A 27,897-nucleotide genomic window follows, 5' to 3' on the forward strand; every position below is an offset into this window, starting at 1 on the left:
GAATACTCACCTGCCCAAAGATGGGTTATAGGACTCCTACACAGGTAGCTTATCTCTGAGCTCTGCACAGCCCTGGGTGGGGCAGGAACTGACCAGGAGGCCTGCCTGCTGGTTCCACCCCTGGATACAGTAACCATGCCCTTCACCTGGCTCCCCATAGGCTGGTCTTTGGATCCCAGCCCCTAAAAATCCCTGTGGTTGTTTCTTCATGCATTCCCTCCCACTGACCTGGCCCAGGACACTGCCTCCGGACAGGGAATGGTGACAGGCCAGCCGGGCCCCAGAGGAGAGACGGCAGGTAAGTCCATCACTCATGTCCCACCTGTCCCGAGACCACCCTGGGCCCTTTCTCTGTGCCTGGGGAAAAGACAGGAGCTGCAGCGAGCCCTGGCTGCCCCACATGTCCCCACCTGTGCTCACCTGTCCTCACCTGGTTACTCCTAGCACGCAGTACAACGCGGGGTTCTCAGAATGTGATCTCTCGGAAGGAGGGAGGCGTGAAGGCAGCAAGAGGGCCAGGTCGGTTAGGAATCAGGTGTCTTCCCCATCAAGGTGCAGCAGCCCCCTGACGGTGGCCCAGCAACCAGAGGCAGCCAGACTCAGGGCAGGAAGCGGGGCGGTGGGGGGGGGGGGGGGGGCGGGGGCGGGGCGGGAGGAGTGTCCACAGGTGCCCTGCGCAAGCACCTGGCCTGGATCCCACTTTCTCCCTGTGAACCTAGCCAGGAGGGAAGGGGAGGTGGGGGAAGAAAGCTCCCGCAATAACCTGTTTCATCCTGACCTATCAAAGCGGCCACTGGCCAGGATGGAGCCCAGTAACAGCCTGTGATTCTGGGGCCACCCTGGCCCTCAGGCTTACTCTATCTTCTGCCCTTCTGCAGTCTGAAGAGCCGCTGCCCATACCAGGGATGCCTCCACTCTGCCAGTTACCCTGAGCCTGGCCTTTCCTTCAGTCCTACCCCCCAGGCCCTTGTGGCCCCTTAATGACCCCCTCCCCACTCTGGGAGCTCCCTGATTTTTCAGGTAGTGGGATCCATTTCTCCAAAAAGAAACTGAGCGCATCCCTAACCCAACTTTTCACCCTCTCATACTCCCGGCTCACCCAATTTCGTTCTTTTTTTTCTAGTCACACCTGGCCAAGAAATCTCAGGCTTGCTCTAGGAATTCCTTCCAGGGCAGCCAAGATGCCAGGCCAGCCTGTTGTTACTTCCTTGCAAAGCTTTGAGCAGCAGAGTGAGGGAGTCCTTTTGTTTTGGGAACCAGGCTGAGACCAAGGCTTCTTGGGACTCCAGGGTGTGTGGAGCTCACAGGTGGGCGGCCATGGGCCTTGGCAAAAGTGGAGGTGAGCACAGCTTGGCTGAGAGGGGCCATGTGAGGTCACCATTTAAGGATCCAGCTTATCATGTTTACAGTTAACCTTTGCCCCAAGCTCTAAGGTCCAGTAATTTTAGGTCTTCTCTTTGTCATCAGATCTCTAGGACACTAGGGCATATTTCCTCATTTCTAGCTGTTAAGACCTGTCAGTTCCACTGCCGGAGATTATATTTAATATATATACATTATATACACACACGCACACACACATCCCATCAGCTGAGTTAAAAACCCATGCCTTGAGGCACGAAAACATTTCCACATTCTTGACTCCCTGTGGGGCAAGCTGGGGTAAGTGTGGGCTGGAGGGGGACTTTGAGGCAAGTTTCAGCTGGTCCATTCCTGCTTCTGTGCTTTCTGTTTCCCTAAAAATATCATAACATCACACAGTCAGAATTTCAAAACTGGGGGAACATCACCTAACAACCTTGTCTGATCTCCCGCAGGAGGAAACTGAAGCCCAGAGATTAAAGCATGGTACAGGGGCTAATAGCCTGGCGGGGCCACAAACTCCCTGGGTGACTTTCCCAGGCCGTTTTCTGCTCTGGGCCTCAGTTTTCTCATCTGTAAGAGGAAGAGGGTTATTTTTAAATGAATTAAGAACATGTTAATGCTCTAAAATCAGGGCATGAGGTTGGAAGGGGCTCAGGGGCTGTACGGTCTCCTCTCAGAGGCTCCGAGCCAGCTGCCAGACTGGAATCCTCGCTCTGCACTGCCCTAACAAGTCACATCCCTTCCTGAAGCTTCAATTTCCTTATCTCCCCAGTGGAGATACTAATAGTACCTCCTTACAGGATGGTTTTGAAGTTTAAATAAAGTAGTACCTGTAGCCCAATAGTGGGCATGTAATAAACTCTCAATAAATTATTATTGGGATTTCCCTGGTGGTCCAGTGGTTAAGACTCTGAGCTTCCACTGCAGGGGACACAGGTTCAATCCCTGATCGGGGAACTAAGATCCCACATGCCACGTGGTGCAGCCAGTAAATAAATAAATAAAATTTGAAAAATAAATTAATTAATAAAAATTATTATTAGCATTATAATTAAACTTAAATCCCTGGACGGCATCACTATCATTTTATAATTCTCACAACCTCCAGCAGGGTCTGGCCCTAATAGGCACTTATAACATGCATGAAAGAAAGGCTACATGAACGAATGAGCAAACAGGTCTCATTTTTTTCCAGACACCCAGGATACGTGATGGGACTTGGGTTGCACGGCAGGTCCTGTGCCTTCAGCCTGGCAGGGCCGTTGGTGACCCACGTGGCCTCTGCCTGCCAAACGGCCACCACCCGGGCCCTGCAGAGGCAGAGTGCGGTCTGGGCTCTGACTGATGCCCCCCAGCACCAGGGCTCCCCAGCCCTCGGTGCTGTGTGTATCAAATGGCGGATGGGGAGGATGTAAGTGAGGTCCGCTGAAGCCACCCTGCCTCCCCAGGGGTTCCCTGTCAGAGCGTGGAGATGGCGGTGCAGGGTCTTCTTTCGGGGCTAGGATTCTACCCAGAGCTCCAGCTCCCCAAGAGCTTTCTGTGGGCCTCCCCTCAGAGGAAGAAGAGGGATGGGTTGGCAGAAAGGTAGGGTGACCAGGGCTGAACGTGCCAGAGAAAGTGGTAAGCCCCAGACTACCAAAGCTGAGGCACGTGTTCAGTGGCCTCTGAAGTGCCTGGACTGTGGTTCCAAGTGGCCACACAGCAGCAACCACCATCCCTGCCACTCTGCCCAGGGGCCTGTGTCACAGGCTGTAATGGGCTGACCTGTTCTCTGGGAAGCCTCCAACTCTGAGCACCACGGTCCTTTACCCTCTGTGCCCTCCTGTCAGCCCCACTGTGCCCTGGTCTGCCACCCTTCTCCCCAGCTCGCTCCATGTCTTGCCCTGGGGGTCCAGTACGCGGGAATGACCCTGCCCTGCAGAGCAATGCTCTGGCTGGGACAAGTCACATTGGACTCTCCACACCCACCTTCCCCCTTCTTAGCCATTGAGCCCCTTCTCAACCATGATATTGGGAGGGGCTGCAACTTCCCGGGGTAGCTGGCTGCTAACCCTGACTGGTTGGAGCCTAAGAGAGGGCTTTTGGGTCCAGAGAAGCCCAGAGACAATGCAATTGCCTGGTTGGTCCCTCACCTCTGTCACCACCTCAGGAAACTTCTGGTCAGCATTCCCTGGCCGCCCACCCTAGAGGACCGTGCAGGGTTGAATAATGCCCGTATGGCATTTTAATAATGTCCAGTAATACCTGGTGGTCCACTGGCCAGTTGCCCTCCTCCTCTTTGACCAAGCCAGAGCCATGTGTGTGTATTCTTATAGAAATCTCTGCCAAGAGGTGTGGGGAGGGAGGGGAGCAGATGGGGAGACAAAGAAGAGGGGGAAGGAGAGAGAAGGGGAGAGAAGCAGAAAAGAAGTGGTCTGTAAATGTGGATGGAGTGGGTCCTTGACAGATCCCAGACTTTGTGGGGACAGAGCTCCAGGGAGCTGGGGAATTCTCTGTCTCTGGTTACAAAAAGGCAGGGTCAGAGTTGATCTTCCAGGTCAACACCCGATTTTACTGAGAACCCCAAGGGCATGGGAATCCAGCTTTGACCTCCAGTGCCTTTCACACCGTTCTCTTTCTTGTGTTGTTGGAATCCAAGCACAAGGAAGACGCCAGGGCCAGGGCAAAGGGTACAGGGTGGGTCTTCAGGGAACTCAGGGTGCAGAGGAGGACCAGGTCCTTTCCTGGATAGCCCCGCACAATCCTTTAACCTGGTCAAGAGCAGCTCCAACCCCAAACTCAGGTCTGACTACTGACACGCAGCAATGCCCAAGGGGGTGTCTGTTCAGGCTAAGCTGACCTTGACAGGAACACTGAGCCCTGTAAGTGTTTACTAAACAAACCCTGTCCTCTGAGTAGGGCAGCCAAATTTAACCCAGCCTCATTGCCATGCGATTACGTTTTTAAGATGCTCCATTCCTTTATCTGGAAGCAGGAAACAGTAATACATGCTCACAGTGGACCACTTCTGAGGGACAACAGAAAACTTTCCCATCCCTGACACTAATTATTATCTCTGTGAGCTCTAGCACAACCAGCTATCGAGGGAGAAAATCGGGTCAGAAGAGAGGAGGTTGGGGGCTCCTGGACACACACCTCCCCTGCCCCTCTCTCCTAGACCCCTCCCTGCCCCCTCTCGAACACTGCAGCCACATGGAAACCTGTGGGGAACAGTTGGGGCTTTTTATAATTTTATTTGTTAACAGTTCAGGCTATTTTTTTTTCATGCTGCAAGTGATGCCAATGCCTCATGAAAATGTTGTGAAAAAAAATAAGTCTATTTTGGGGTGATCGGCCTCCTCAGAGCTTCTCACTTGCAGCTCTGCGGGCTCCGGGAATGGGCCTGCCCTCTCTCAGAAGTTCTGCAGCCTGCCTGAAGTTCAGGATCCTGGGCCCAGATGCACTGGCTAGGGGACACATTTTTTCCCCCTCTTGTCATTTTCCTGCCTAGAAAGCGGGGCAGAAGAAACACCATCTAGCTTCTTTCTGCTTCCAGCTGGCCTCGCAGTGGCTTCCGGTGCACTGTCCTGAGAAATGAACATCCCGGGAGACTCGGAGTGGATCACGTCTTTCCCCCATGGCATTCGTGGTGATGGTACTTGCAGCTCTTTAAAGACATAAGCCAACAAGTGCTCCAATTTCTCTACTGAACGAAGCGCTGTTTCAAAGCTGTAATATCTGTTTCATGGAGGCCTCAGCCAGCTGTGCAGAGCCAGGGTAGAGGGGCTTGGGTGGGTGGGCAGAGGGGTCTACATGCTCAGAACTCTGCTAGCAAGGGCTGGCAGTAGCCTGGCCAGACCTGAATGGGAATGGATTCTTCAGTTCCTGCTGGAAGCAGCCCTGCCAGCAGCCCCACAATGTGGCTGTAGGAAGGCTGCAAGGATGAGCTGGGCTTGGAGGATCTCAAGCAGAATTCACTGACTCACCTGGTTTGTTCATTTTCTCAGGACCGCCCCCCCGATCCCCGCTACCCCCCAGGCGCTGGGCCAAGGTGGGCCTGAAATTTTCCAACCCTGGTAGGTCAGACTGTCAGAATTCCAGCCCCCCCCCCGCCCCCGATCCTCGCCCCAATGCCCTTTGTGCTGTCTGCTTTCCATAGGCAGCGCTGGGGTGCCCAGGAACACATGGCACTGGTCCTCCGTTCCAGCGTAGGTCTGTGATGGAGAGAAGGCGGAAGTGGAGGAAGAGTTTAAGGGACCACACAATCTCTGATCTCAGCCCGGGAAGATGAGAAAATCATCTAGCCACCCTCTGACTTCTGGCAAGGAGTACTGTTATCCTCAGTGGGAGACCAGAGAGATGAAGTTCCTTGACCAAAGTCACAGAGCCAGTTCCTGATGGAGCGGCTACTAGAACTGAGATCGGCTCCTCCTCTATTTTGGTTTCCTTCACTCTGGGCTCTTGGGGCTGCTGTGGTCCGCATCTCTGCCCTCACTGGGCTTGGGGGGGACTCCTCTTTCCTTGGCTTCCTTCTGTCTTGTCACCACCCTGCCCCTAGGGGGTTGTCACAGAGATACCCTTCCATTACCCTGAAATGACGCAGTGCCATCTGTTTCCAGAGGTCTATGGCTGGCCTCTCCAAGCCCTTTCTTCATCATTCCCTATTTCTCCAGAAGTTCTAAAATTTTCTGTGGCTGAATTGGTCCCCAAATTGTGACTGACCACTTAAGGAAGCTGAAAGTGGGGACGATGGCCGAATGAGGTTCTCTCTCTGCCTCTTACCACGTGTCTAATCCCTCCACCCTCCAGCCCAAAATGCTTCCTTCTGTGCTCAGCCTTGGCAGCCATCAGCTGACATTTTAGAGTCCCAATTTGGGTCGGGAGCTGCTCCAGTGAAAAGGGGAGCCAATTAGACATAGGCCTTCCATGTTAGGAACTCGTATCAGATGTCAGTGCTGGAATGAACCTCAAAGGTCACCTGACCCAACCCTTGTACATAAGAAAGCTGAGGCCCAGAGAGGTCTGGGAATTGTCCAACGTCACACAGTTGCGTGAGGACGGAATCCAGGCCTCCTGATGGACGGTGGACCGATCTTTCCAAATTACCAAACCAGTTCAGAATGTGCAGACACCTGCAGCATGGGCTGGCCCATGACCCCAGTTCTTGCCCCTCAAGGAGCCCCTTGTCTCCCTTTGATGGCCTCTCTCTTGGCCCCGGGGCTGAGTGTCTCAGCCCATCGGGCCTGGACAGCAGAAGCCATGCTCTTACCTTGAGTAGGACCCTCTGTTTGGGCCGATCGACCTGGTGGTGCCTCTTTGCATTACTCACAGTGTGCTCATTCCTTCTCCCACTCTCTTCCCCTGCCCCGCCCCCTTCCCTTCCATCCAGCCCAACCGGGAGCCTGGAGGGAGCACAGAGCAATGGCAGCCCGAAGAAAAGGCCAGTACAACCTGTGGAAGCCCTCTCTGGACAGCATGTGAGTAGCCACTGTGTGATGTCAACTCCTTCCCCATCAAGTTCTGTACCCCAAACATTCATCCACGCGTCCAGGATTTATTGAGGCCCTCTTGAGTGTCTGTTGCCAGGCGCTAGACCAGCACGAATGGTACTCTTTTGAATAAGCATAATCCCTTCCTTAAAGCGTCCTCAGTACTGTGAGGGACAGAGAGACCCAATGATACAGCAGGGTGACTGATATTCTTAGGGGAGTGTAGAGGAAGGGCAGGGAACCTAGACTTTGCAGGGGATACTCATGGAAGACTTCCTGGAGGAAGTGACATCTAGGCTGAGATTTGAAGGATGAGTAAGCATTATCCAAGTGAAGGGGGTGGAAAGAGGAAGGGTGTTCAGGCTGAGGGAGTCACTTGAGCAAAGGCCCAGAAGATCCCTGTCTCCTCGCAGAGACCTGAAATTCCCCACGAGCCCTGGGCAAGGAGGCTGAGAGACTCCAGGCTTCCAGATTCGGCTCCTTCACCCTGCAGGGGCTCTGCATCTTGAGAAGCCTCTGACTCTATGCACTGCTGGAGATAGGGTCAGCCCACGTCAGAAGGCCTGTGGGGTGGGCTTCACAGAGGCTCGAGTGTTCCAGGAGAGGGGCGAAGAGAAGACAGGCTAGCAGCCCACAAATAGTTGAAGGGCTGAAGCTGCTTGGGAAGCAAATGGAGCATGCAGGTTGGAGGAAGGCACAGTGGGAGGGGTCTGCATAGCTTGGGCTGGTACCAGGGAGGGACCTTCAGAGCCACCGGGAGAGGAGGGCTTGGTGGCACTGGCTGAGAGCCTGCTGCATGGGTGCATTCCTGAGAACCCGATGGAGAGTTCTCTCCCCAGACCAGCCTCCTTCCTGCCCACGGGCTTCAGGAAAACGGTAGCGCTTGATGTCCTGGAGGAGGGTGGTTATGGGGATAGATGGAGGGGGTGACTTTGGGGGACAAGTTCAAGGGGTTTATGTCATTGGGCAGGAGGAGTCACAAGAGGACTGTGGTAAGGGAAGAGATTTTTGGGGAGGCAGGAAACTAGAAGGGAAAGAACCCCTCAGGCTGCAGCCAGGTACTGTCCCCTCAGGGCAAGTAAGCCTGGCGAGGAAGGTCCTTGCCTGGGCTACCAGCAGAAAGGCAGTGCGGACACCCAGCCAGCCAGTGATATGGGGGAGTCAACAGTCCATCCTGAAGTGCTCCAAAGAAACACAGAATGGTTCCAAGCTGCAGAAACTGGGAAGAGAGGGCTGGTGTGTGTGTGTGTGTGTGTGTGTGTGTGTGTGTGTGTGGTGTGCGTGTAACAGAAGAAAGCAGGAGGCAGAGAGGAAAGGCCAGGAGCCTTTCTAGAAAAACTTCCCACCCAGGCCTGACTTGAGACATACAGTTGACCCTTGAACAACAAGGGTTTCCACCGCGCGGGTCCACTTACAGGCAGATTTTTTTCCAATAAATATGTATACAGTTGGTGCTTCGTATTCACAGGTTTCTGCATCCGCATGGAAACCTGAGAATAGGAAACACCAACTATGTTCATTGTATTTTGCCATTTTATATAAGGGACTTGAGCATTTGAGGATTTTGTTATTCCCGGAGGGTTCCTGAAACCAATCCCTAGCAGATACCAAGGAATGACTGTAATCTGAAGGGAGGAAAATGGACGCCCCAGGGCTGGGGTGGGTCGGGTGCAAGGTGAGGGGGAGGGGGGCAGGCCGCCTGCGCTATGAGAGGCTGCTGAGGGCTGGGAGCTGGGGCCTGGGACAGAGGGCTCAGAGCGGGCCACTGACAACTCCTTGGTTGCTGGCGAGGGACCCAGCCTCAGGGAATGGCCCTGTTTTCCATTGGAGGGCTGGCAAAGATGAAGCAAACATGGTAGCCAGATCCTTGGCCTGGGAGCCAAGATCTTGAGGCTGTCTTGAGTAGCTGGGAGGCGTGAATTGAGGGCCAGGGTTGGGTGGGAAGAAGGCCTGGCATTGGCCACAGTTGGGGCAGAGGCTGAGGGCTGGGTCTTGGTAGTGATCTGCCTCTCGAGTTGAGAATCTTCAGTTGCCCTGATGAGGAGAAAAAGCTGGGATCTGGTGCCTCTTTCTCCAAAAAGAGAAAGGGCGCATAGCTGCATAGTTGCCCCATGACTTTGGGGAGAGGTCAGTTCTCTTTTCCTGCTCTGTGCTGCACTGGGGCTCTGCCTGTTGCTGGCATGTGTGAAACATGAAGCCAACAGGCTGGCGCGCTGGAGTGGGTGGAGGGATCAGGATGTCAGACACCCTGGTCCCCCAGTGGTGCCCATGCAGAGATCTCATGCTGTGCTCTTGGCACAGAGGATGGGGTGAGGCTCTTCAACACCAAACCTGTGGGAGGAGCACACCTGTACACAGTTGAGTTTCTTTCCTAAGCTTGTGTTCAAACCATTACTCTGTTTTATGAAGAGGGGATCCTAACTAGTAGCACCCTCGATCATGCTTAATCTCTTTTCCAGCTCTAGGTAGATTCAGAAGGAGGTGGGGGAAGCATCCCTCACCAATCACGCACTTACTGAATGTGGACCAGGCCGGAAAGCATGAACACCTTGGTGGGCAACTTCCAATTACATGCATTCATAGATGGGAAGCATGCTTCAGACAATACAAAATTCATTTTTTATTTGGCTTTATTTTTTGGCAATTATATGTTGCAGAAACTAGTATTAAAGTGGATTTGCATTCTCAGAGCGCAAGTTGGAGGTGTGATGGAGGGGGTTAAGGGGGAGGCACGTCAATCTGGGCTTTAAAAATTGTCCAGAGGTAATCGACAAGATGGATAAAACCAGACTGAGCTGACTACTGTAATTACTAGCAGTCAAGATCCTCATAATCAAACTAGTCTTGAACATGGAAACTTCCTTTGAGGACCACTCACGTTACAGATGTCATCCCTTGTAATCTATTTTACAGAATTTTGAGACAGAGAGCCCAAAGGTGCCTTAGGTAATGTCTCCAGGGCTAGTGTCTTCGTGGCATTTCTTTCAGAGGGCAGAAGATACTGGTGAACGCCAGGTGGCAACAGGATGAATGTGGGATGGAAGCGGAGCCTGCTGGAGAAGAGGGACGCGGGGGGGGGGGGGGGGGGGGCGGTAAAAAGGCTTAGATGGGAAACAGGTGCAGATGGTACAGGGCCCCACCCAGAAACTCATTAAGGGGCATGGAAATTGGAGACATAGGCTGTAGCTGCAGGGGTGATGATGGAGGGAGGAAGGTCCTCAAATGCCAGAAGAACGCCCCTGCCGGCAGAGGAAACGCTGTCTTCCTCTTCCGATGGGAAGCCGTGGATGCCTGGGGCTAAGTAAGGGTCAAGGCAAAAATGTCGAGTTCCCCTTCCCTAACTCGCACCCCTTTCAGGGCGGACTAGGATGCTCTAGGAGTTCTTTCTCAGCCTCCCGGAGGAAAGGGGGGAACCCCGTGGGAGTCCAGTGCGGTTTTGATCCTCGCCAGGTAGAGGGACGCTGCCCCAGCACGGGTGGCGAGCCGAGACCCCCTACGCCGCTCCCCTCCCAGAGTCGGGGGAGGTGGGGGGGAGAGTAGAAGGAACAAGCGGCGTCGCGAGGCGGGGCAGGGGCGGGGCCTCCGAGACGCCCAATCCCCTTATTTCTCCGCCCATTCCCCGCCCACCGCCCCCTTTCCACCAACGGAGCGCCGAGATGGGCGGCACCTGTCACGGCTGGCGTCCTGGGTACGATTTTGCCGCACCTTTTTTTCCTGCCTTCTTGCTTTCTTTTTTTTTTTCCCTTTCCCTTTTTTGTGAATGAAAAAAGGAGGTCGCGAGCGATCTCTGGGACTGCGGCGCTAGGCGTCTTCGTGGCCGCGCCTTCGGAGCGGGCCCGGGCGCGTAGCAGTGGCGGCCTCGCCACTCTAGCCCACTCCTGCTCGCCGCCTCCAGCCTCCGCAGCCAGAGGACCGTTGGCGGCGGCGCGGCCCAGTCGCGGAGGTCGGAGCGGCCGGCCAGCTGCCCGGCTCCGGCGCGCCTCCATGACACGGGGCGCCGGGGGCGCGGGGAGATGCTGATCCGGAAGAGGCAATGGCTGCAGTGCCGTGCGCGTGGCCGCTCCCTGCCCGCCGTCCGGCTCGGGCTTCTCTGTCAGAGTTTTTGATCTAACGCGAACCGGGTACGGAACCTGAGCGGCAGCAGCGCGACGGCGCCGGCATCGTCCTAACTTGCACGCGCGGAGTGACCCCAGCCATTTCACTAAAATGAGCGTGCTTAGCAGGAAGAGATGTGTTCCTTACACTAGAAATTACCCCGTCACATGTAGCGGTGTAAGTAAATGATTAATTTCTGTTATGGCTGGGTTGCAAGCAGCCTCTGGAAACGCGCCGCTTCCCCGCTCTGCGTCCTCCCGGGCCCTGTCTGCGCCCCTCCTGACTTCCCTTGGGCTTCCGCTCTTGCCTGGGCTATAGCTTCGGCTGCTGGGGTCTTAGCGGGCGGGGGACTAACATTTTCTTGGTTTATCTAGGGAAGGGAAGATGACTTGATTGCCGTGGCGTGTCGTGGCCTTCCCCCTTCCCCATTTAAAATGTAAAAAAATTTTTATTTTGTATGTGTGTGTAGAGCAGCGTGCAGGAAAAAAGGTCCAGGGTGGTGGAAATGTTTCCGTTAAAAACCAATGGAATGTATTTTGCTCGCTGTTCTGGAGATGTTTCTTTCAACACACTCCATTGCAGTCTGTGCGTCTGAGTTCTGGCAAACTACTGGGAGAAATCCTTAGGGCTGTTTGTTGATGTTTGAAGAGGCTTATTCTGTGTTTAGGCTTGTATTTTTTGTTAATATGACCATTCAGGATCCCTTTGGGCCCCGCTGCCCATCGGGCCTGTGGAGGAATTCATCTCTTTGCCTTCCCCCATGTTACAATGTCAGCGGCCTCTTTTAATTGGAAGGCCACCCTCTCTGCTTTTCTCTTCCTGATCGTATACATCCTCCTTGATTTTTACCTTCATTTTCAAGAAATTTTGTATTTTGTGTAAGATGCAGGATGTGGGATATTGGTTGCTAGGAGACAAAGCAGGCTCCCAGGGAGATTCTGTTGTTTCCTTGACAACCAGACTAGGGCAGCTACAGATGAACAAGCCTCCTATCAGCTGTGGGAGGGAAAGAGGGGCTTTTCTGGGCTCTGCAAAGAGTGTGTGTAGGTGTGTGGGTGTGGGACGGGGAGCCCGTGAGTGTTGCAGCTAATCTGAGCACACCTTTCATTTTGGCCTGTCCTGAGTTCAAAGAGCTGGGAGAGCAGTGGGCAGGAGGCCGTTTTTGGAGAAGGGAACAGGGATTGTGGGTTGGGGTGGGAAGGGAGCACCTACGTGACGCTGGAATCATTGAGGGAGAGGAGTGGCCTGGGGTCGTGATAGCCAGGGCAGGGTGGCGAGGAAGCCGTAGCGTACGGAGGTTGGCCAGGAGGCTCAGAAGGAATGGGGATGAGGCAATTGTGCAGAAAAGTCTAGAGTCATTGAAGGAGAGAGTGCTAGAAGGAAAGGGGAAGTTGAGAAGCTTACTGAGTGGGTTGTGCCGTTGTACATAAGCAGTGATACAGTAAAGTAGCAATATTCTTGAGCAAAAATTACATTACTGTTGGCAATGGCACCATATCTCCAGTACAGGTCCTTTTAAAGACAGGCCTGATTAGACTAAGAGTTCTGCTGGCTTAATTGGGCCAGTGTGTATCTTAAAGAGAGATATAATTACACATATAGATATGTAATCCAGCATTATATAATACCACATTACATAAGAAGGCAAATACCTCCTTTCGGCCCAGGCTCTCCTGGCATGGATTTACCAAGATTCAGGAGACTTTCTCCGGGAGCCCTCATACCCATTTTCCGGAAGGGCAGATTGCGGCCCAGACAAGTGAAGTGATTTGCCCTTTCCCAGATCTGACAATGAAGTTTGCCAGTCAGGCAGCCGGCACAGGGGTGGAGTGGGTGAGAATGATAAAAATCAGGAGGAGGTCAAAGGACATGCAGGGGAAGGCGTCAGGGGCAGCTGGGGAACGAATGGGGAGGGGCTGCTCAGCTGGAGCTGCACCCAGCAGGTCTGCTGGCTAAACTCACAGCACAGTGTCGCTCTCCTGCTTGTTGCTTAGCTGTCCCCTACTTAACCATAGAGGTGCATAAGGTGTGCCTGAGTGTTTGAGTCATAGACTCGATGATCTCAGACCAGCACTGAACTGCTCTGCTGGTGTTCTGACGTCCTCCTCGCCATCCAGCTGCTCCTGGATGTAAGAACCGATGTACCTGCTCAGTACCTCCTCATCCCCCCTTCTGCCTACACACCTCCATGCTGCTGGAATCTGAATTTGAGAAAGAAGTTCTGTGGGCTAGTAGGTTTTTCTTTTTCTCCTACAGCTGCATGTATTTGTATTTGGGATTCTATCTGTTTTGTTCTTCCGTCGATAAAACAGAAACCACAACCCGGAAGATTCCTCCTAGCGCCAACACATCCTCCCCGCTACCTGACTTGAGACCAGGAGCTGTCAACATGGGGTTCCCGGTCCTCAGTTCAGGAGAGAGAGCAGCGGGGAGGCAAGGTGTTCGGTAGAATGGTGGTTGCTTGCTGGGGAGGGCGAGCAGGGGCAGAGGAAGGAGAAGGAATGAGGCAGACAGTTGCGCTGGAGACTGGCGGGGGGTGGGGGGGAACCTGCACGGAGACCCCTTGTTGTTTAGATCCTGTAAAATTCCAAGGGGGAGGCGCTTGTCTCATTGAAAAGTCCTTGCTGTACTTTTTGCTTAGGTGGCTGAGATGCATCTACTCGAGCAAATCCCAGTTGCCATCGTTACTTGGATATTTCAGGTCTGCATTCCTGCCTGCTGGCATCCAGTTACAGCCCAGCATGGTGGCCTGACTCCTGGGCTGGATGGCTCAGCAGTGAGGGTGCCTGGGCAGCCTCCAGGACTCCTCTGAGCTCAGCCTTCCTTGGCCTAGGAAGGATTCCTCCAAATTGCTCCAACCCCCAGCTGACTTCAGGTGCACAGGGAATGCGAGCAGGGGCAGCCCAATGACCCTGGCAAAACCACGCTTCTGAATAACGCCCGCATCTACCCCTACCCTCTCTCTTCCACTCTTCCAGGAGGTGGATGCCAACTGGGAGGCTGCCAGCAAGAGCCCCTTCAAGCCGAGGGCCCCCTCCTAGTGACAGCTTTTTAAACACTGACGTGACATTTCGACTACAGAAGGGACTTCTGTTTGTTAATCTGAGCAATCCCTCTCTGTGGGTGGGCAAGACACTTGCTCTCTACCCAACACAGAAGGAAACTAAGGCAAATATTTGCCCAGAAATTCAGGCCCGAGTTTCTGACCCTCTGCTTCCCCATTACCCATGCAGTCAAGTTAGCGAGCATCCTTCCAGGGTTGCCAGTGTCTGGGGGCTTCCAGCCTGAGAATCCTCCTCCCCGGGAAGGAGAAGTGTGGAAAGGAGCGTATCTCACTTCCCCTGAAACTGGATGCAGGATGCTTGGAGGGTAGGCCTGGGTAGGGGATGGGAAGGCCCATTGGTCTCTTAGCCGTGGGGTGTATCATCCCAGGCCCGTAGTTACCCCCACTGCCATCTCAAAACGGGGCCTGCTGCTGAGTGAGCCACGTAGGCAGCGGGACAGACCCAGAGGAGGAGAGGGGAGGCCTGTGGACTGCTCAGGTGCATGCAGAAGCCCCCCGTCAGCCCAAAGAGCCTGGGCTGAAGAACTCCGGCATCTCCATAAAGGGGGCCGGGGTTGAAGGATAGCCATGGGCAGGCTGGGGCTTGGAAATCCACAACCAGAGAGGGAGAGGGACAAAGGTGGAGGCCAGGAGAGCTGCTGCCCAGCTTTGACAAGTCCATTAAATTTTAAAGCGGCCCTGCCCTCGGGCATGCTGGGAAGGGGTGGGGACCCGGCCGTGACTCCGCTTCTCTCAGCGGTTTGTTGTTCTGCTGCCACAGCCCTGCCGGCTGGAGAAGGAGAGCGGATGATGACTGAGCTTCCTAGGCAGACACTTCTCTTCCCGGGAGGGTGGGGACTGGCCCTGGGCAGAGTCCGCCTTGGCATCTCTCTCAGGCATCCCCCCCATCCCGAAGCCCCACCGGAGGATGGCGGCAACAGGAGGGAGACCAGAGGTTCACCTGGTGGAGCTGCGCCTCTCAGCCTGAAGGGGCTCCCGTCTCCTCGGCCCCTGCAGAGCTCTTGGCCAGAAAGCCGCCCGCTCCTTCCTCCTCCTCTCCGCTCAGATGCTTGGAGAGGGGGCAGCCCTGGCTAAGGAGAGCAGCTGGCCCCGGCCCTCCAGGGGCTGGCATGCATAGCTGTCTTCACCGCTTCTCTCCTCTCCCTCAGGTCCCAATTAATGGATTCTGACATGGATTATGAAAGGCCAAACGTAGAGACCATCAAGTGCGTGGTAGTGGGGGACAACGCTGTGGGCAAGACCAGGCTCATCTGTGCCCGGGCCTGCAATGCCACCCTCACCCAGTACCAGCTGCTAGCCACCCACGTGCCCACAGTTTGGGCCATCGACCAGTACCGGGTGTGTCAGGAGGTAAGGCTGGGCGTCCGGTGCCGCGCATCTGGGCTTCTTCCCCAGGGATCACTCCAAACGGGGCCTGTGCCTAGCTCATGGAAGCCCCTTAGGGGTCGGGTGGAGGCAGCTGAAGAGCAAGGAGCCCTGGGAGGGAGGCCTGAGAGGAGTGCCCCCCTCCAGGGGAGGGGTCCTTGGCCCTTTGTGTTTTGCACGGCTGAGCTGGTGCCTGGGGCGTAGCATCTTGGGTAATCATAGCCCCCAATAATGGGGAGCCCTGAAGGGGGAAAGGGTGGTGCTTTGGAGAGATGAGAGCTGGCGGTAGGGAAGAAGCTGCCGGCTAATGATACCAAAAGATCAGAGGCTTGGAAGTGTCCAGTTGGCAGGTACAGTTGGGAACAAGGGCAGGCTCCCTGCGAGATCCCGTCCACTGCCATTAACGGTCTGCCCTCTGAGAGTCTCTCACCTCCTGGCCAGCTCTTGTTAGTGAGTCTGCAGAGATGGCACCTGGTTGAAGGTGTTTTAAGGCACACGTTGGGAGGCACTGGCTGTCCCTCCAGCCCCCACGTTGCAGGACCCTCAGGAGTGAGCAGGCATGCAGGGCCTCCAAGAACCGTTGCCCTAGATTCCTGCCCCCCTCCCTGCCCCCACAGGTGCTGGAACGTTCCCGAGACGTGGTGGACGATGTCAGCGTGTCCCTCCGCCTCTGGGACACCTTTGGAGATCACCACAAAGACCGTCGCTTTGCTTATGGGAGGTAGGGAAGGCCCCCGGCTGCCTGCGGGGAGCCAAGTGGATGGCTTTTCCCTGCTTTCCCCGAGGTACGAAGCGCCTCTGTGACACTGAGCCTGGCAGGAAGGAGTGGAGAAAGCAGCGCGGGCAGACCCGTGAGGGGGCGGCAGCCTGGGTGGCTTGCCACCAGGACGCCTGGTTTGAGTCCTACCCTGTTAAGCAGTGGCTCTGGGACTCTGAGCAATTAGGAGCGCTGTTCTGAGATGAGTTTTCGCAGATGAGATGGTAAAAAGTGGTCATTCCTAACTCACAAGAGAGCTATGAGGTCAAAACGAGAGTCTTTGGAAGCTCTAAAATGCTAAGTTAGGGGTGCATAAACTAGAGGTTCTGTTATTATATGTTTTGGGTAAGATCGTGTGAGCAGATCCATATGACAGACGTGGGACTGTAGTGTAGGGGGGTGCAGGTGGGTATGTGTGTTCTCCCTCGTTCCAGGGGCAGGTAACCTACCACTAGCTTTCTTTGCCTGTAACCTCACTCTCCCACCGCCAGATCCGATGTGGTGGTTCTGTGCTTCTCCATTGCCAACCCCAACTCCCTCCACCATGTCAAGACCATGTGGTACCCAGAAATCAAACACTTCTGCCCCCGAGCACCTGTCATCTTGGTGGGCTGCCAGCTGGACCTGCGCTACGCCGACCTGGAGGCTGTCAATAGGGCCAGGAGACCCTTGGCTAGGTAGGGGGTGCTGGTGCCTAGGGAGGGGAAGGCGGCAGATGGGGTGCGGGGCGTGTCTCCAGGCTTCCTGCTCAGTCCTGAGGGAATCCACTAAGCCTCACATCTCTCCCTCCATCTGAAGCGAGCTCATGTAGGGAGACAACAAGAGTTCTCATTCTTTCATTCATCCATCCATCCATCCATCCATCTATCCATCCAGCTATCCATCTGTTACACTGAGTGGGCCATACTGGGCCACGCATCATGAAGAGAGAAGGAGAGGGAGTTTTTGCGTGAAAGGAGCTTATAATCTTGCTGGGAGGTGAACTTGATAGGTGAACATGTTAAAAACCAACGTGGAATGTTGCATATTAATTGCCAGACAGGTGGTTATCGCTACCACTGTTTTGAGCTGGGGAGATCACCAGGGCCTGGCATAGATATGGAGGGCTTCCTGGAAGAAGAGGCGATCGGAAGTGAGCCTTGAAGGTCTAGTAGGATTTAGCGAGACAGAGGAGAAGGGGAGTGGAAATGAGCAGGGCAGGAATGGGTCTTAGGACACAGATCCTGAGCAGAGACCCTCCAGCCTGGTGAAGAACAGACAGGCTCTGGAGAGCTACCTCTCCCCGCCCTCCACTCTCTACCACCAACATGAATTTGGCTTCCCTTCTTGAACCTGCCAGGCCCATCAAGCCCAATGAGATCCTTCCCCCGGAGAAGGGTCGGGAGGTGGCCAAGGAGCTGGGCATCCCCTACTACGAGACCAGCGTGGTGGCCCAGTTCGGCATCAAGGACGTCTTTGACAACGCCATCCGTGCAGCGCTCATCTCCCGCCGGCACCTGCAGTTCTGGAAGTCCCACCTCCGCAATGTGCAGCGGCCTCTGCTGCAGGCGCCCTTCCTGCCCCCCAAGCCGCCTCCCCCCATCATTGTGGTGCCCGACCCCCCCTCCAGCAGCGAGGAGTGCCCCGCCCACCTCCTGGAGGACCCGCTGTGCGCGGACGTCATCCTGGTGCTGCAGGAGCGTGTGCGCATCTTTGCCCACAAGATCTACCTCTCCACTTCCTCCTCCAAGTTCTACGACCTGTTCCTCATGGACCTGAGTGAGGGGGATCTGGGGGGCCCCTCAGGGTCAGGGGGCCCCTGCCCGGAGGACCACCGGGGTCACCCTGATCAACACCACCACCATCACCACCACCACCACGGCCGGGACTTCCTGCTTCGGGCAGCCAGCTTTGACGTGTGCGAGAGCGTGGAGGAGAGTGGGGGCTCCGGGCCCGCTGGGCTCCGGGCTTCAACTAGCGATGGGATCTTACGGGGCAATGGGACAGGGTACCTGCCTGGGAGGGGTCGAGTGCTATCTTCCTGGAGCCGAGCTTTTGTGAGCATCCAGGAGGAGATGGCAGAGGATCCACTGACTTATAAATCCCGGCTGATGGTGGTGGTGAAAATGGACAGCTCCATCCAGCCGGGGCCCTTCCGGGCTGTTCTCAAGTACCTGTACACAGGGGAGCTGGACGAGAATGAGCGGGACCTTATGCACATCGCCCACATTGCTGAGCTGCTTGAGGTCTTCGATCTGCGCATGATGGTGGCCAACATCCTCAACAATGAGGCCTTCATGAACCAGGAGATCACCAAGGCCTTCCACGTCCGCCGGACCAACCGGGTTAAGGAGTGCTTGGCAAAAGGCACCTTCTCAGGTATGGGACGTGCTTAGGAGCTGATGTCCAGAAGGCGGGGGAGTTCCCTCCAGGAGCCTTCTGAGGTCCAAGTAGCTTTCTAAGTCATCTCAGCTGCTGATGTCCTGGAGATACAGTGGCTCTGCCCCTGAAGCCCAGCGTCCCCAGCCTGAGAGTGTGGTCACGTCGTGCTTCACAGCCTGTGGCTCGGAAGGAAGCAGGTTGTCTGGGCGCACTGTTGACCCTTGGGGTTGGTTGTCCCACGTTCTTTCCCCACGTGCTCACGTGATGCCTCTTCTCCACCCGGACAGATGTGACCTTCATCCTGGATGATGGCACCATCAGCGCCCACAAGCCCCTGTTGATCTCCAGCTGTGACTGGATGGCTGCCATGTTTGGGGGGCCGTTTGTGGAGAGTTCCACCAGGGAGGTAAGGCTAGGATGGGAATGGTTGGGAAAGAGAGGGACTTACTCCCTTCCCATCTGAGGCATCTGTCACTTAATGGTACTTTCCTCAGCCTTGACTGTGTGCACGTCACTGAGTGATGGGCCCGAGAGAAGTTTATGAGATGGTTCCCACAGCCAAGGACTTTCCAGTATACCAGGCTAGGGAAATACGGTAACATCTTAAGTCTACAGTTGAGAAGACACTTTCGATTCGTTGTCTTATATCGTCTCACACGAGACTCTTATAGCGTAGCCTTCCACTTTACGTGTAAGGAAAGTGAGGACCTGAGAAGTTAAGCGAACTCATGCAAAGCTCTGTAAGTAGAAAGGAGAGGGTAGGACTTGAACTCAAGACTTCTGATTCCTTGGCTGTATACATTGTACCTTGCTTTCTCCCGGACGCACGTGAAGTAACTAGAAAAATATTCAGTCTGTCCCAAACTGAATCCATCACTGCTTTTAAATGTAGGTTTTATTATAATTGAGGTATGGTGAAGCCAACAGATCAGGAAAAAACTGCCATTAAAAAGATAGATTGTTATACTCACAGATCTCAACGGGAGGGGCACACACAGCATCTGGGGACATGCAGGGAAGCACCAGGTTGGGTCATGTGGCAGAGGGAGTAAGGGGGACTGTGGGCAGGAGCCTTTATTGTCTCTTCCCTGGGAAGGAAGAGGTGAAGCCCGGTAAACAGGCTTAGGGTTGGCTAGTTTGAATAATTTCATCAGGCTCTGGGGCATAGGGGCTGTCCTGAGTCATCTGGTACCTGGCCCTGGGGTACTTAGGGCAGGGGGAGAGTGGCCTGGAGTGTGAGAGCAGATGAAGGCGACAACTGGGGGTGTGGGCTCTGGATTGTTCGGTTTGCATGTGAAAGGCATGATCTCAGGTGAGGCCTTCATTATCTCTGGGAAGTCCCTCTAGGGTCAGCAAGGCCCCAAACTGCAAAGCGTCAGAATACAGAAACTAGAAAGAAACACTTCATGCCATCACCCTTCCCTTAATCAGGGCCACTCCAACCCCCTGTTCTCACTGATACCGCTGCTTTCTTGGGCACCTAGACTGGAAACACAGAGTTGGAAGGGGCCTATCAGTGTGTCCTTAGAAATAGCCTCTTAAGTCTGTTGTCTCGAGTCTGTTCTCGCCTTTCCATTCTCCCAGCCAAGCCGAGCAGCCCGGGCCATGGCCCCGTTCTCCATCTTCTCTGAAGTCCTGCAACACTGACTGTCCATCACTCAGCCTTGCAATTAACAAGGCCCTTCTTTGTGCAGTGGCTTCAAGTTCTGAGGGTCCACACCCCGTTTCCCCAGCTGGTTTGTGGTTTCTCTTGAGCGTAGGGACTAGGTCTTTTACTTCTGCTGAGTACCCTCGTCAGCGCTGGTCCCTTAGTCAGTGCTCAGCAAACACTTGAATGAAAAGCTAGACGAAGAACAGTGCAGCAGAGCGTCCTATGATACAGAGTAGGGATTTCCTAAAATTTCTGGGAAGGACGTCCTTCCGGTAGGCGAAGTGGACGGGTTCAGATTTGAGTCGTCTGTGCTCCTTGAAGCGTGAGTTGGGTTGGGATGTGCAAAAGTGTGAGGCTGGGGACCCTCCAAAGCCGCGGGGCCCACCACTACCACAGGAGCAGCTGTAAAGCTCCAGCGGATCCCCAGCGTAGCCTGGACAGGCTGGCGTCTGATGAGAAAGCAGTTTTTGTGTTGGTTCTGCTCTGAAGAGATCCCAGAGGCCCAGAGCAGCGGCTCCAAGCAGCCCGGAGACACCAGCTGATGTCTGCTTTGCTAATTCGCATCCCACTTGCACCGCTCCCTGAAGGGCTGGGAGAGGCTGGTGCAGGGAACCAGAAGGACTCCTTCACACACCCTCCAAGCCGGAAGGATGCTAGCAAGAGTCCAGGTCCTTTTAAAAGCTGTTGGAGGGCTTCCCTGGTGGCGCAGTGGTTGAGAGTCTGCCTGCCGATGCAGGGGACACAGGTTCGTGCCCCGGTCCGGGAAGATCCCACGTGCCGCGGAGCGGCTGGGCCCGTGAGCCATGGCTGCCGAGCCTGCGCATCCGGAGCCTCTGCTCCGCAACGGGAGAGGCCACAGCAGTGAGAGGCCCGCGTACCGCAAAAAAAAAAAAAAAAAAAAAAGCTGTTGGAGCCCTGCTCATAGGTGCTCAGCAGCTGGGCTCAGCACAGGCTGTTGCTGTGGGAGACCAGCCTTTAGGGAAGGGGGTTTCTGAGCAGGTCCAGGGGCCACGAAGGGGTGGCTGCCTGTTTGGAGTAGCCCAGTTAGGTGGGCCAGAGTCTTCTGAGTTCCTCGGAACTGAGTTACTCTTTCCCTAAAGCTGGACCTCACCGCAGCCTGCTCTATTCCTTCCCACCCGCAGGTGGTGTTTCCTTACACGAGCAAGAGCTGCATGAGGGCCGTGCTGGAATACCTGTACACCGGCATGTTCACCTCCAGCCCCGACCTGGACGACATGAAGCTCATCATCCTGGCCAACCGCCTCTGCCTGCCACACTTGGTCGCCCTCACAGGTAACTAAGCTCCGGGGCCTCCCGGGAGGAGGAGTCGGGGACCCCCAGGAGTCATGATTTCTTCTCTCACCTGTCTCCTCCTAGGGGACAGGCCACGAGCACCCAGGGAATACGTTTACATAAAGTGAAATACGTCGGTGCGTACTGGGGTTTGGGTGAGGACATGGATGTAAAGAAACATGTGAGGGGGGCGCTCGGTGGGATCACCTTATAGGCTCTCTCCAGAGGGCATCTTGGCCAGCACAGTGGGCTCCAGCGACCGCCAGGGCCTGGTGTTTCTTATTAGCTTGGCTGCACTCATAGCAAGCTTAAGAAGTCAAAAAGAAAAGAACACGTTCCTCATCTCTCCCTTCCTCCTTCCTTTCTTTTCCTTCTCCTTCATCTCCTTTCCCGCTTCCTCCTTCTTCTCTTCCACCTTCACTTTCCCTTTCTTCTCTAGAAATAGACAGCAAACATTGACCTGCCGCTCCTAATTCCTTGATTCCTTGTAGATCCTGAGAGCTTGAGCTCAGCTTTCAGGATGGACCAACCTCAGAGATGGGTTGGAGCAGGGACTGAGGCAGGAGGGAGACCAAGGTGCAGGAGCTCGGGGTCCAAGGGCTGGAGGAGAGATGGCGCCATCCCGGTGAGGGGTGTCTGGGGTCTGCTGATGTTGGAGTCGACATTTGCATTGCGTTGGTGTCGGCGTTGCTACCTGTACTGGTGTTGATGTCGAGGTTAGTATTCCTGGGCGGGTTAGGGGGCAGAGAGCAGGGCCTCAGATACTGAGTTGAGGTTCAGGGAAGGACCCGGTGTGAGAGCTGCTGGGGCCCTGGGCCAGATGATCAAGGCTGGGACTGAGCTATGAGGGAAGCAGTGATCCCATGATGAGAAATGAATTGGAAGGTGGGACTTGGTCCCAGGAAGAAGGGAGGAATCATTGATCAGAACCAAATGTGAAGAGCTGAGCCTTAACATTCAGGAGCTCAACTCCCTCTGCAGAGGGAGTCCAGGGGACACCAAGGGCTTCAGGGCAGGGAGCGAGAGAGAGGCTTCTAAAGCTTACAACTGCAGAATTCCCTGGCGGACCAGTGGTTGGTTAGGACTCTGCACTTCCACTGCAGGGGGGCACGGGTTCGATCCCTGGTTGGGGAACTAAGATCCTGCATGCCATACAGTGTGGTCTGTAAATAAATAAATACATAAATAAATAATAAAGGTCAGAGCTGCAACAATATGTCATCCATGGTCATCCATGAAAAAGTGCTGTGGCCTTCCCAGAGCACAGAAAACTGTCCAAACTCTTAGACCGAGGGATTCAACATTTGAAAGGCTACCTACAAAGAAATGACCCACTTGAAAAAAAACATCTAAAGGTGTTTAAGTTTGTTTCATCATGGCAGGCGATCAGATACAAGTCAAATAGACCCCACTGGTTAAGCACACTTGGGTAATTTTCACAAGGTAGCGATGAAAAATGTTAATCACTGCTGCGTGGAAAGGCTTATAGAAAATAACACTGAATGACTTTTCCAGTGAAATGCTCCATACGTGCCGAGAAACACATTTAAAAAATGTGTTGTGTATGTACCTTGTCAAGGATCAGTGGAAAATGCCAAGTATGGTGTAATAAGTGGTGCTTTGTGTTTAGTGATATATGCTTCCTATGAAGTTATTAATTCAAGCTTAAAATTTTTTTTAACATTTATTTATTTATTTGGTTGCACTGGGTCTTAGTTGTGACAGGTGGGCTCCTTAGTCATGGCACGTGGGCACCTTAGTTGTGGCTTGCCGGCTCCTTAGTTGTGGCTTAGCAGTGGCATGTGAATTCTTAGCTGCAGCATGCGTGTGGGATCTAGTTTCCTGACCAGGGATCGAACCCGGGCCCCCTGCATTGGAAGCGTGGAGTCTTAACCACTGCACCACCAGGGAAGTCCCAAGCTTAAATTTTTTTTAATGTTAAATATAACACAAATACACATAACGTATGGTCAGCTTAATGAAGTATTACAAAGCAAAGGGACCCTTGCCGGCCATACCGGAAGCCCTTCACCTGTCCTTCCCAACCACGGGCCCTTCCCCCGTCCCCAGGAGGAACCACTCTGCCTATTATTCTTTTTTATGGCCTCACTTCCTTACACTTCCTCGTAGTTTTATCATCCAAATGTGCATATCCTTCAACACTATAGCATGATTTTATTTTTTATATATCCTTTAAGTTTTTTCTTTTTTAATCTATAAGTACCTTGTCCATGAAAAAAACTTTCCCTTGCAATTTGTTGGAAAAACCCCACTGATCTAGGAAATCTAGATTTTTTTTACTGCTTGCGTTTCTATAGTACACCATCTTTCCTGTAAACTGGCCATTGGATCTAGAGGCTAGATCGGATTCAAGTTCAGTTTTCTTTTGGTAAGACTACTTCATACATTGTTTCTCTTTTTCATCAAGAAGCATAGATTGTCTGCTTTTCTCTCTTTTCGTGACGTTAGCAACCATTGAATGTCATTGCCTGGATCCATTAATTTATTAGGTGTTGTGAAATGGTAATATTCCAGTTCAGTCATTTTTTTCTTTATCTGTTGGAATACTTCTAAAAAGAGAGAAACTTGCCCTCACCTACTGTTCATTTACCCAGTGGTATAGTTCATGTAAAGCAGGCAGGTGAATGCTTGATTCTTTTATTTACCAGTTTTCAAGATACATTTGTTTCCCTATCATCCTTTGAGAGTGACAATTAGTTTCTTATTATTAAGTATGCTTATGAACTCTCAGATTTGAACATACTCAGTTGGTTTCAAATAACTGCAGTTAGCTTTATGGAAGCTCAAATACCCTACTGCTCCCTTAGCCTGTAGGAGTCTCTTCAAGTTGGCTGCAGAGTCTCTGAGCTTTCTGATTATCAGGAATGACAAGATGTTCCAGGTTCCTCTTGTACATTTCCTGCCCCAGACCTGGAATCAGCCATTTCTCTAAGAAGTCCTGGTTTCTTGTAGCTGGGAATGGGATTTCAAGGCTGCAATCTGTACATTAGAGATGCTTTTGCTATTGGGATGGCTCTTGTTTCTAGGTCTTTTCCATGGACTGAGCTGGGAAATATGTTTTTAAAGATAAAATACTTTATGAGTTTATAGTGATACAGTTAAAATTCAGGACTAAGAGTGTTTACTTCTTCCATAGAAACGTTTTAACATGAAATGCAAGGTCAGTACACAATTTGTTACAAAATTTAAATCAATACGAACAACTTGGTTTAATCCTTAGTTCTGATTCATTGTTCTCAGCAAACCTGAGGTTTAATACCCTCTCCCATCAGTTTCAGTGGCTGCTCTGGGGGTGGGGGCTTTCACCCCACCTATGTAACTACTTGGTGCAACATACGTAGCTTGAAAAATCCTTTTAGGTGATTCTGATCTCCTTCACTTCCCACCTCCACTCCACCTGGAAAGTCTTGCACTAATCCCAGTTTCCTCACTGGTAGCAGCAGACTTATATCTCCTGTGGCATTTCCTGGCCTGTTGGGACTCACCCCTTTGCCCTGCAATGGGCCCCTGCCAGGGGGAATAAGCAAGTGCCTGTCCACTCCTGTGGTTCTTCAGCCCATTCCTGGCTGTGTGTGTGTCACAGAGCAATACACAGTGACCGGGCTGATGGAAGCAACTCAGATGATGGTAGACATCGATGGGGACGTCCTTGTGTTCCTGGAACTGGCTCAGGTAGGGTGGCAGGGGAAGGAATCTCTCCAACATTCTCAGCTTTGGGCTCTGCCTGCCCATTTGGCAGCGAATGGGGAGGGGCTGGGAGGTGGTGGGTAGGAGGACAGGTTGGAGGTGAGGTGGTGGTCGTGACAGTGCCGAGGAGCAAATCCAGCGTCATTCCCTTATGGTCTTGTGTGGCCTTGCCTCTCGAGGTGCCTCTCGAGTCTTTATGACTTCAGGGCCTTTGCCCACCTGTGCCAAAGCTTTGGCTCTGAAGGCAACTGTAGATGTCTGTGTGCAGACCCCGCCCCTGGGGTCCCAGCACAGATGCGCTCCCGTCTGTTCCCAGTTCCACTGCGCGTATCAGTTGGCTGACTGGTGTCTCCACCACATCTGCACCAACTACAACAACGTGTGTCGCAAGTTCCCACGAGACATGAAGGCCATGTCCCCAGGTGAGCACCCCCGGCTGCACCTGTGCTCCTCCGTCTGCTTGGGTCCAAATCTCTGACCTGACCCCAGGGCACCCGGAGACTGCCAAAGACCCTTGGGCCTAACTTGACCTTGTGGGTGGGGAGCAGCCTGCAGAGGTGCATCCAGCCGGGCAGAGGGGGGGCCCGGGAAAAGTGCCGGCGTGGAGGGCAGGGCTCCCTCGGGGACCTTGGGCAACTCACTTTGCCCCTCTGGGCTTCTGTTCCTCCTAAGTACAGTCAGACTAGAGTTGGTATTTTTCAGACCTTTTTGGATCAGACTCCACAGTAAGCAGTACATTTTACCTTGTGACCCAGGACACATACAGAAAAATATCTCAGTTGTTTTTAATGCTACTTATGACCCATGACATTAATTTCATAACCTAGGAATGGGCACAAGTCACAGCCTGGGCAGCACAGGTCTGGGTATCCTCTGGGATCCCTGCAGCTTGGCCTCTGCTTAATTGACGTCTCAGGTCCTGGGGCCCACAGGAAGCACATGGGCTCCAGGGAGAGGTGTCGCCGGCCTCCCCGAGTTCCTGCCGCTCCGCCTTGAGGTCTTCGCTGGGCGCCCTCCGCTCTGCTGTGACCCCCTCCCCGCTGGCAGCCTCTCGCTCTATGCTGCCAGTTCTCCCACCCCCATTCTCTCCTCTTCACCCTTCTAGCATTTTCTTTCTAAAGCACAGCTCCAATCGCATCACTGCCCCGGTTCCAAACTCCCGTGGTGCTCCCCCGGCCTTCCAGAATAGGTCCAAACCCCTCAGTCCAGCCTGCCCTCCCGTCTGACCTCCTGCAACACCCGCATCCCCACTTGCCTTGGAAACCTCAGCCCTGCCAGCCACCTCTGCTGTCGCCCCAGCCAAGCCGAGCATCTTCTTGCCGACGGCTTTGCTTGCCCTTTCTCCCTCATCCTTTGCCTCAGCCTGCTTTATTCTCAGCACACACTAAAGCCCTGCGTAGATCTTCCCTCTGTCTTTGAAGAATAACACAAGTGGGAATGCCTTTCCCCGGCACGTACCGTCAGCCCCACTCCCTGGGCACCTGACTCTCTTTAGGGGGGCTCTGTGAAGGGATGTGGTCCTTGCAGGACCGAAGGCCATCTGTGGGTCCCATGGCAGCAGGGCAGGGGTGGGAGTCCCTCTTACCCCTTCTCCTGACATCCTCCTCGTCAAGCCCTACTGCGTTCTGCTCCAGAAAACCAGGAGTATTTTGAGAAGCACCGGTGGCCGCCTGTCTGGTACCTGAAGGAGGAAGACCACTACCAGCGGGCCCGGAAGGAGCGTCAGAAGGAGGACTATCTCCACCTGAGACGGCAGCCCAAGCGGCGCTGGCTGTTCTGGAACAGCCCTTCCTCGCCGGCCTCTTCAGCCACCTCCTCGTCCTCCCCATCTTCCTCCTCGGCTGTGGTCTGAGATGCTGCCACCCTCTTCTGACCCCGCTGCTGTTGCCCCCACTTGTTCTTGCCCCTCTGCTCTTCTGCATCGCCCCCTCCACCTTCCAGGGACAAAGGACTCACATAACCGGGACCCTACGGGGAGGAGCTGCTCTCACCAGCCAGCATAGCTCAGCAGAGAGAGGAGGGAGCCAGGCCTCGTGGGTCGGAACAGGCGCCCGGGGAGAGGTCCCGATTCCTCAGCAGGGCAGGAGACGGCTCCTGGGAGGTGGGGAGCGGGGAAAGGGCTGAGGGCTGTGGCCTCTGGTCTCTGGGTTGGAGAGCCCTAGAATCAAAGGGAAACTCTCCCAGCCATGAGGCCATGTGTCTTGGTCTGCGGAGGCAGCCTCCTCCTTGTGAGAGGCCGTGAGCAGGCAGGGTCCTACCTCTGTTGATCGGCTGTTTGCATCAGTGGACTTAGAGGGTTGCAAATGTTTTGTGGGCATTTGCACGTGGAACCTACTCAAATCCTCACTGGAGAAGTCAGGGTAGAAATTAAGCCTTCAGAACCCAACTCAAGGTTTCCACCCCTGGGGTGCGGCTGCCAGAGGCCGCAAGTGGAAGGCTGGCCCTCTGCCAGCATCCCTCCAGGGCTGTGGGCATCCAGGCCTGAGAAGGGTGGCAGAGGTTGCTCAGAGCTGCAGGCCTAGAAGCAGCGCCTCTTGGTGCAATGAGAAACTTCTTTCTCCCCCCTCCTTCACCGCTCAGATTTGGAGATGGAAACGAAAGGAAACAGCTGGAACAGGGGGAGAGAAGGAAGGGAGTGATGGGGGCCTGGGTACAGCAATCCCATGCTCCTTTGGGCTCCTCCCCCTGCCTCTGGTTAGCACGGCTTCTCGTGGGGTAAATTTAGCAAAAAACCCCAAACAACAATGAACAGAATCACCACCAACAAAAA

General features: G+C 54.0%; 2 protein-coding genes across 4 annotated transcripts in view; one reads left to right on the forward strand and one right to left on the reverse strand.

Moving 5' to 3' along the window:
- The window catches only part of PEBP4 (phosphatidylethanolamine binding protein 4), a 257,885-nt gene extending 257,283 nt beyond the window's left edge, over window positions 1–602 (reverse strand). For 2 of the 3 annotated variants that reach the window (XM_032634902.1, XM_032634899.1), the window contains exon 1: window positions 421–602. The gene's annotated coding sequence lies outside the window, so the exon portion shown is untranslated. The remainder of the gene's footprint in view (window positions 1–420) is intronic. The other variant, XM_032634900.1, reaches the window with a different exon arrangement.
- RHOBTB2 (Rho related BTB domain containing 2) lies at window positions 225–27,897 on the forward strand. The gene is made up of 13 exons (XM_032634897.1): window positions 225–298; window positions 4,901–4,999; window positions 5,352–5,420; window positions 6,734–6,821; window positions 15,141–15,342; window positions 15,975–16,078; window positions 16,606–16,791; window positions 17,454–18,472; window positions 18,763–18,881; window positions 21,269–21,419; window positions 25,024–25,112; window positions 25,444–25,549; window positions 26,762–27,897. Exons 2-13 carry the CDS (start codon window positions 4,939–4,941, stop codon window positions 26,977–26,979), a joined length of 2,412 nt encoding a protein of 803 aa, XP_032490788.1. The 5' UTR covers window positions 225–298; window positions 4,901–4,938; the 3' UTR covers window positions 26,980–27,897.

Source organism: Phocoena sinus, chromosome 6 (genome assembly GCF_008692025.1).
Source record: "Phocoena sinus isolate mPhoSin1 chromosome 6, mPhoSin1.pri, whole genome shotgun sequence".
Classification (NCBI taxonomy): domain Eukaryota; kingdom Metazoa; phylum Chordata; class Mammalia; order Artiodactyla; family Phocoenidae; genus Phocoena; species Phocoena sinus.

Excerpts from the sequence above, each read along its gene's own strand:
- RHOBTB2 (XM_032634897.1), top strand. The coding sequence starts at position 4,939 with ATGAACATCCCGGGAGACTCGGAGTGGATCACGTCTTTCCCCCATGGC. Across the intron at positions 16,792-17,453 it reads GCCAGGAGACCCTTGGCTAG|GCCCATCAAGCCCAATGAGA; the intron begins GTAGGGGGTGCT and ends TGAACCTGCCAG. Across the intron at positions 18,882-21,268 it reads TGGAGAGTTCCACCAGGGAG|GTGGTGTTTCCTTACACGAG; the intron begins GTAAGGCTAGGA and ends TCCCACCCGCAG.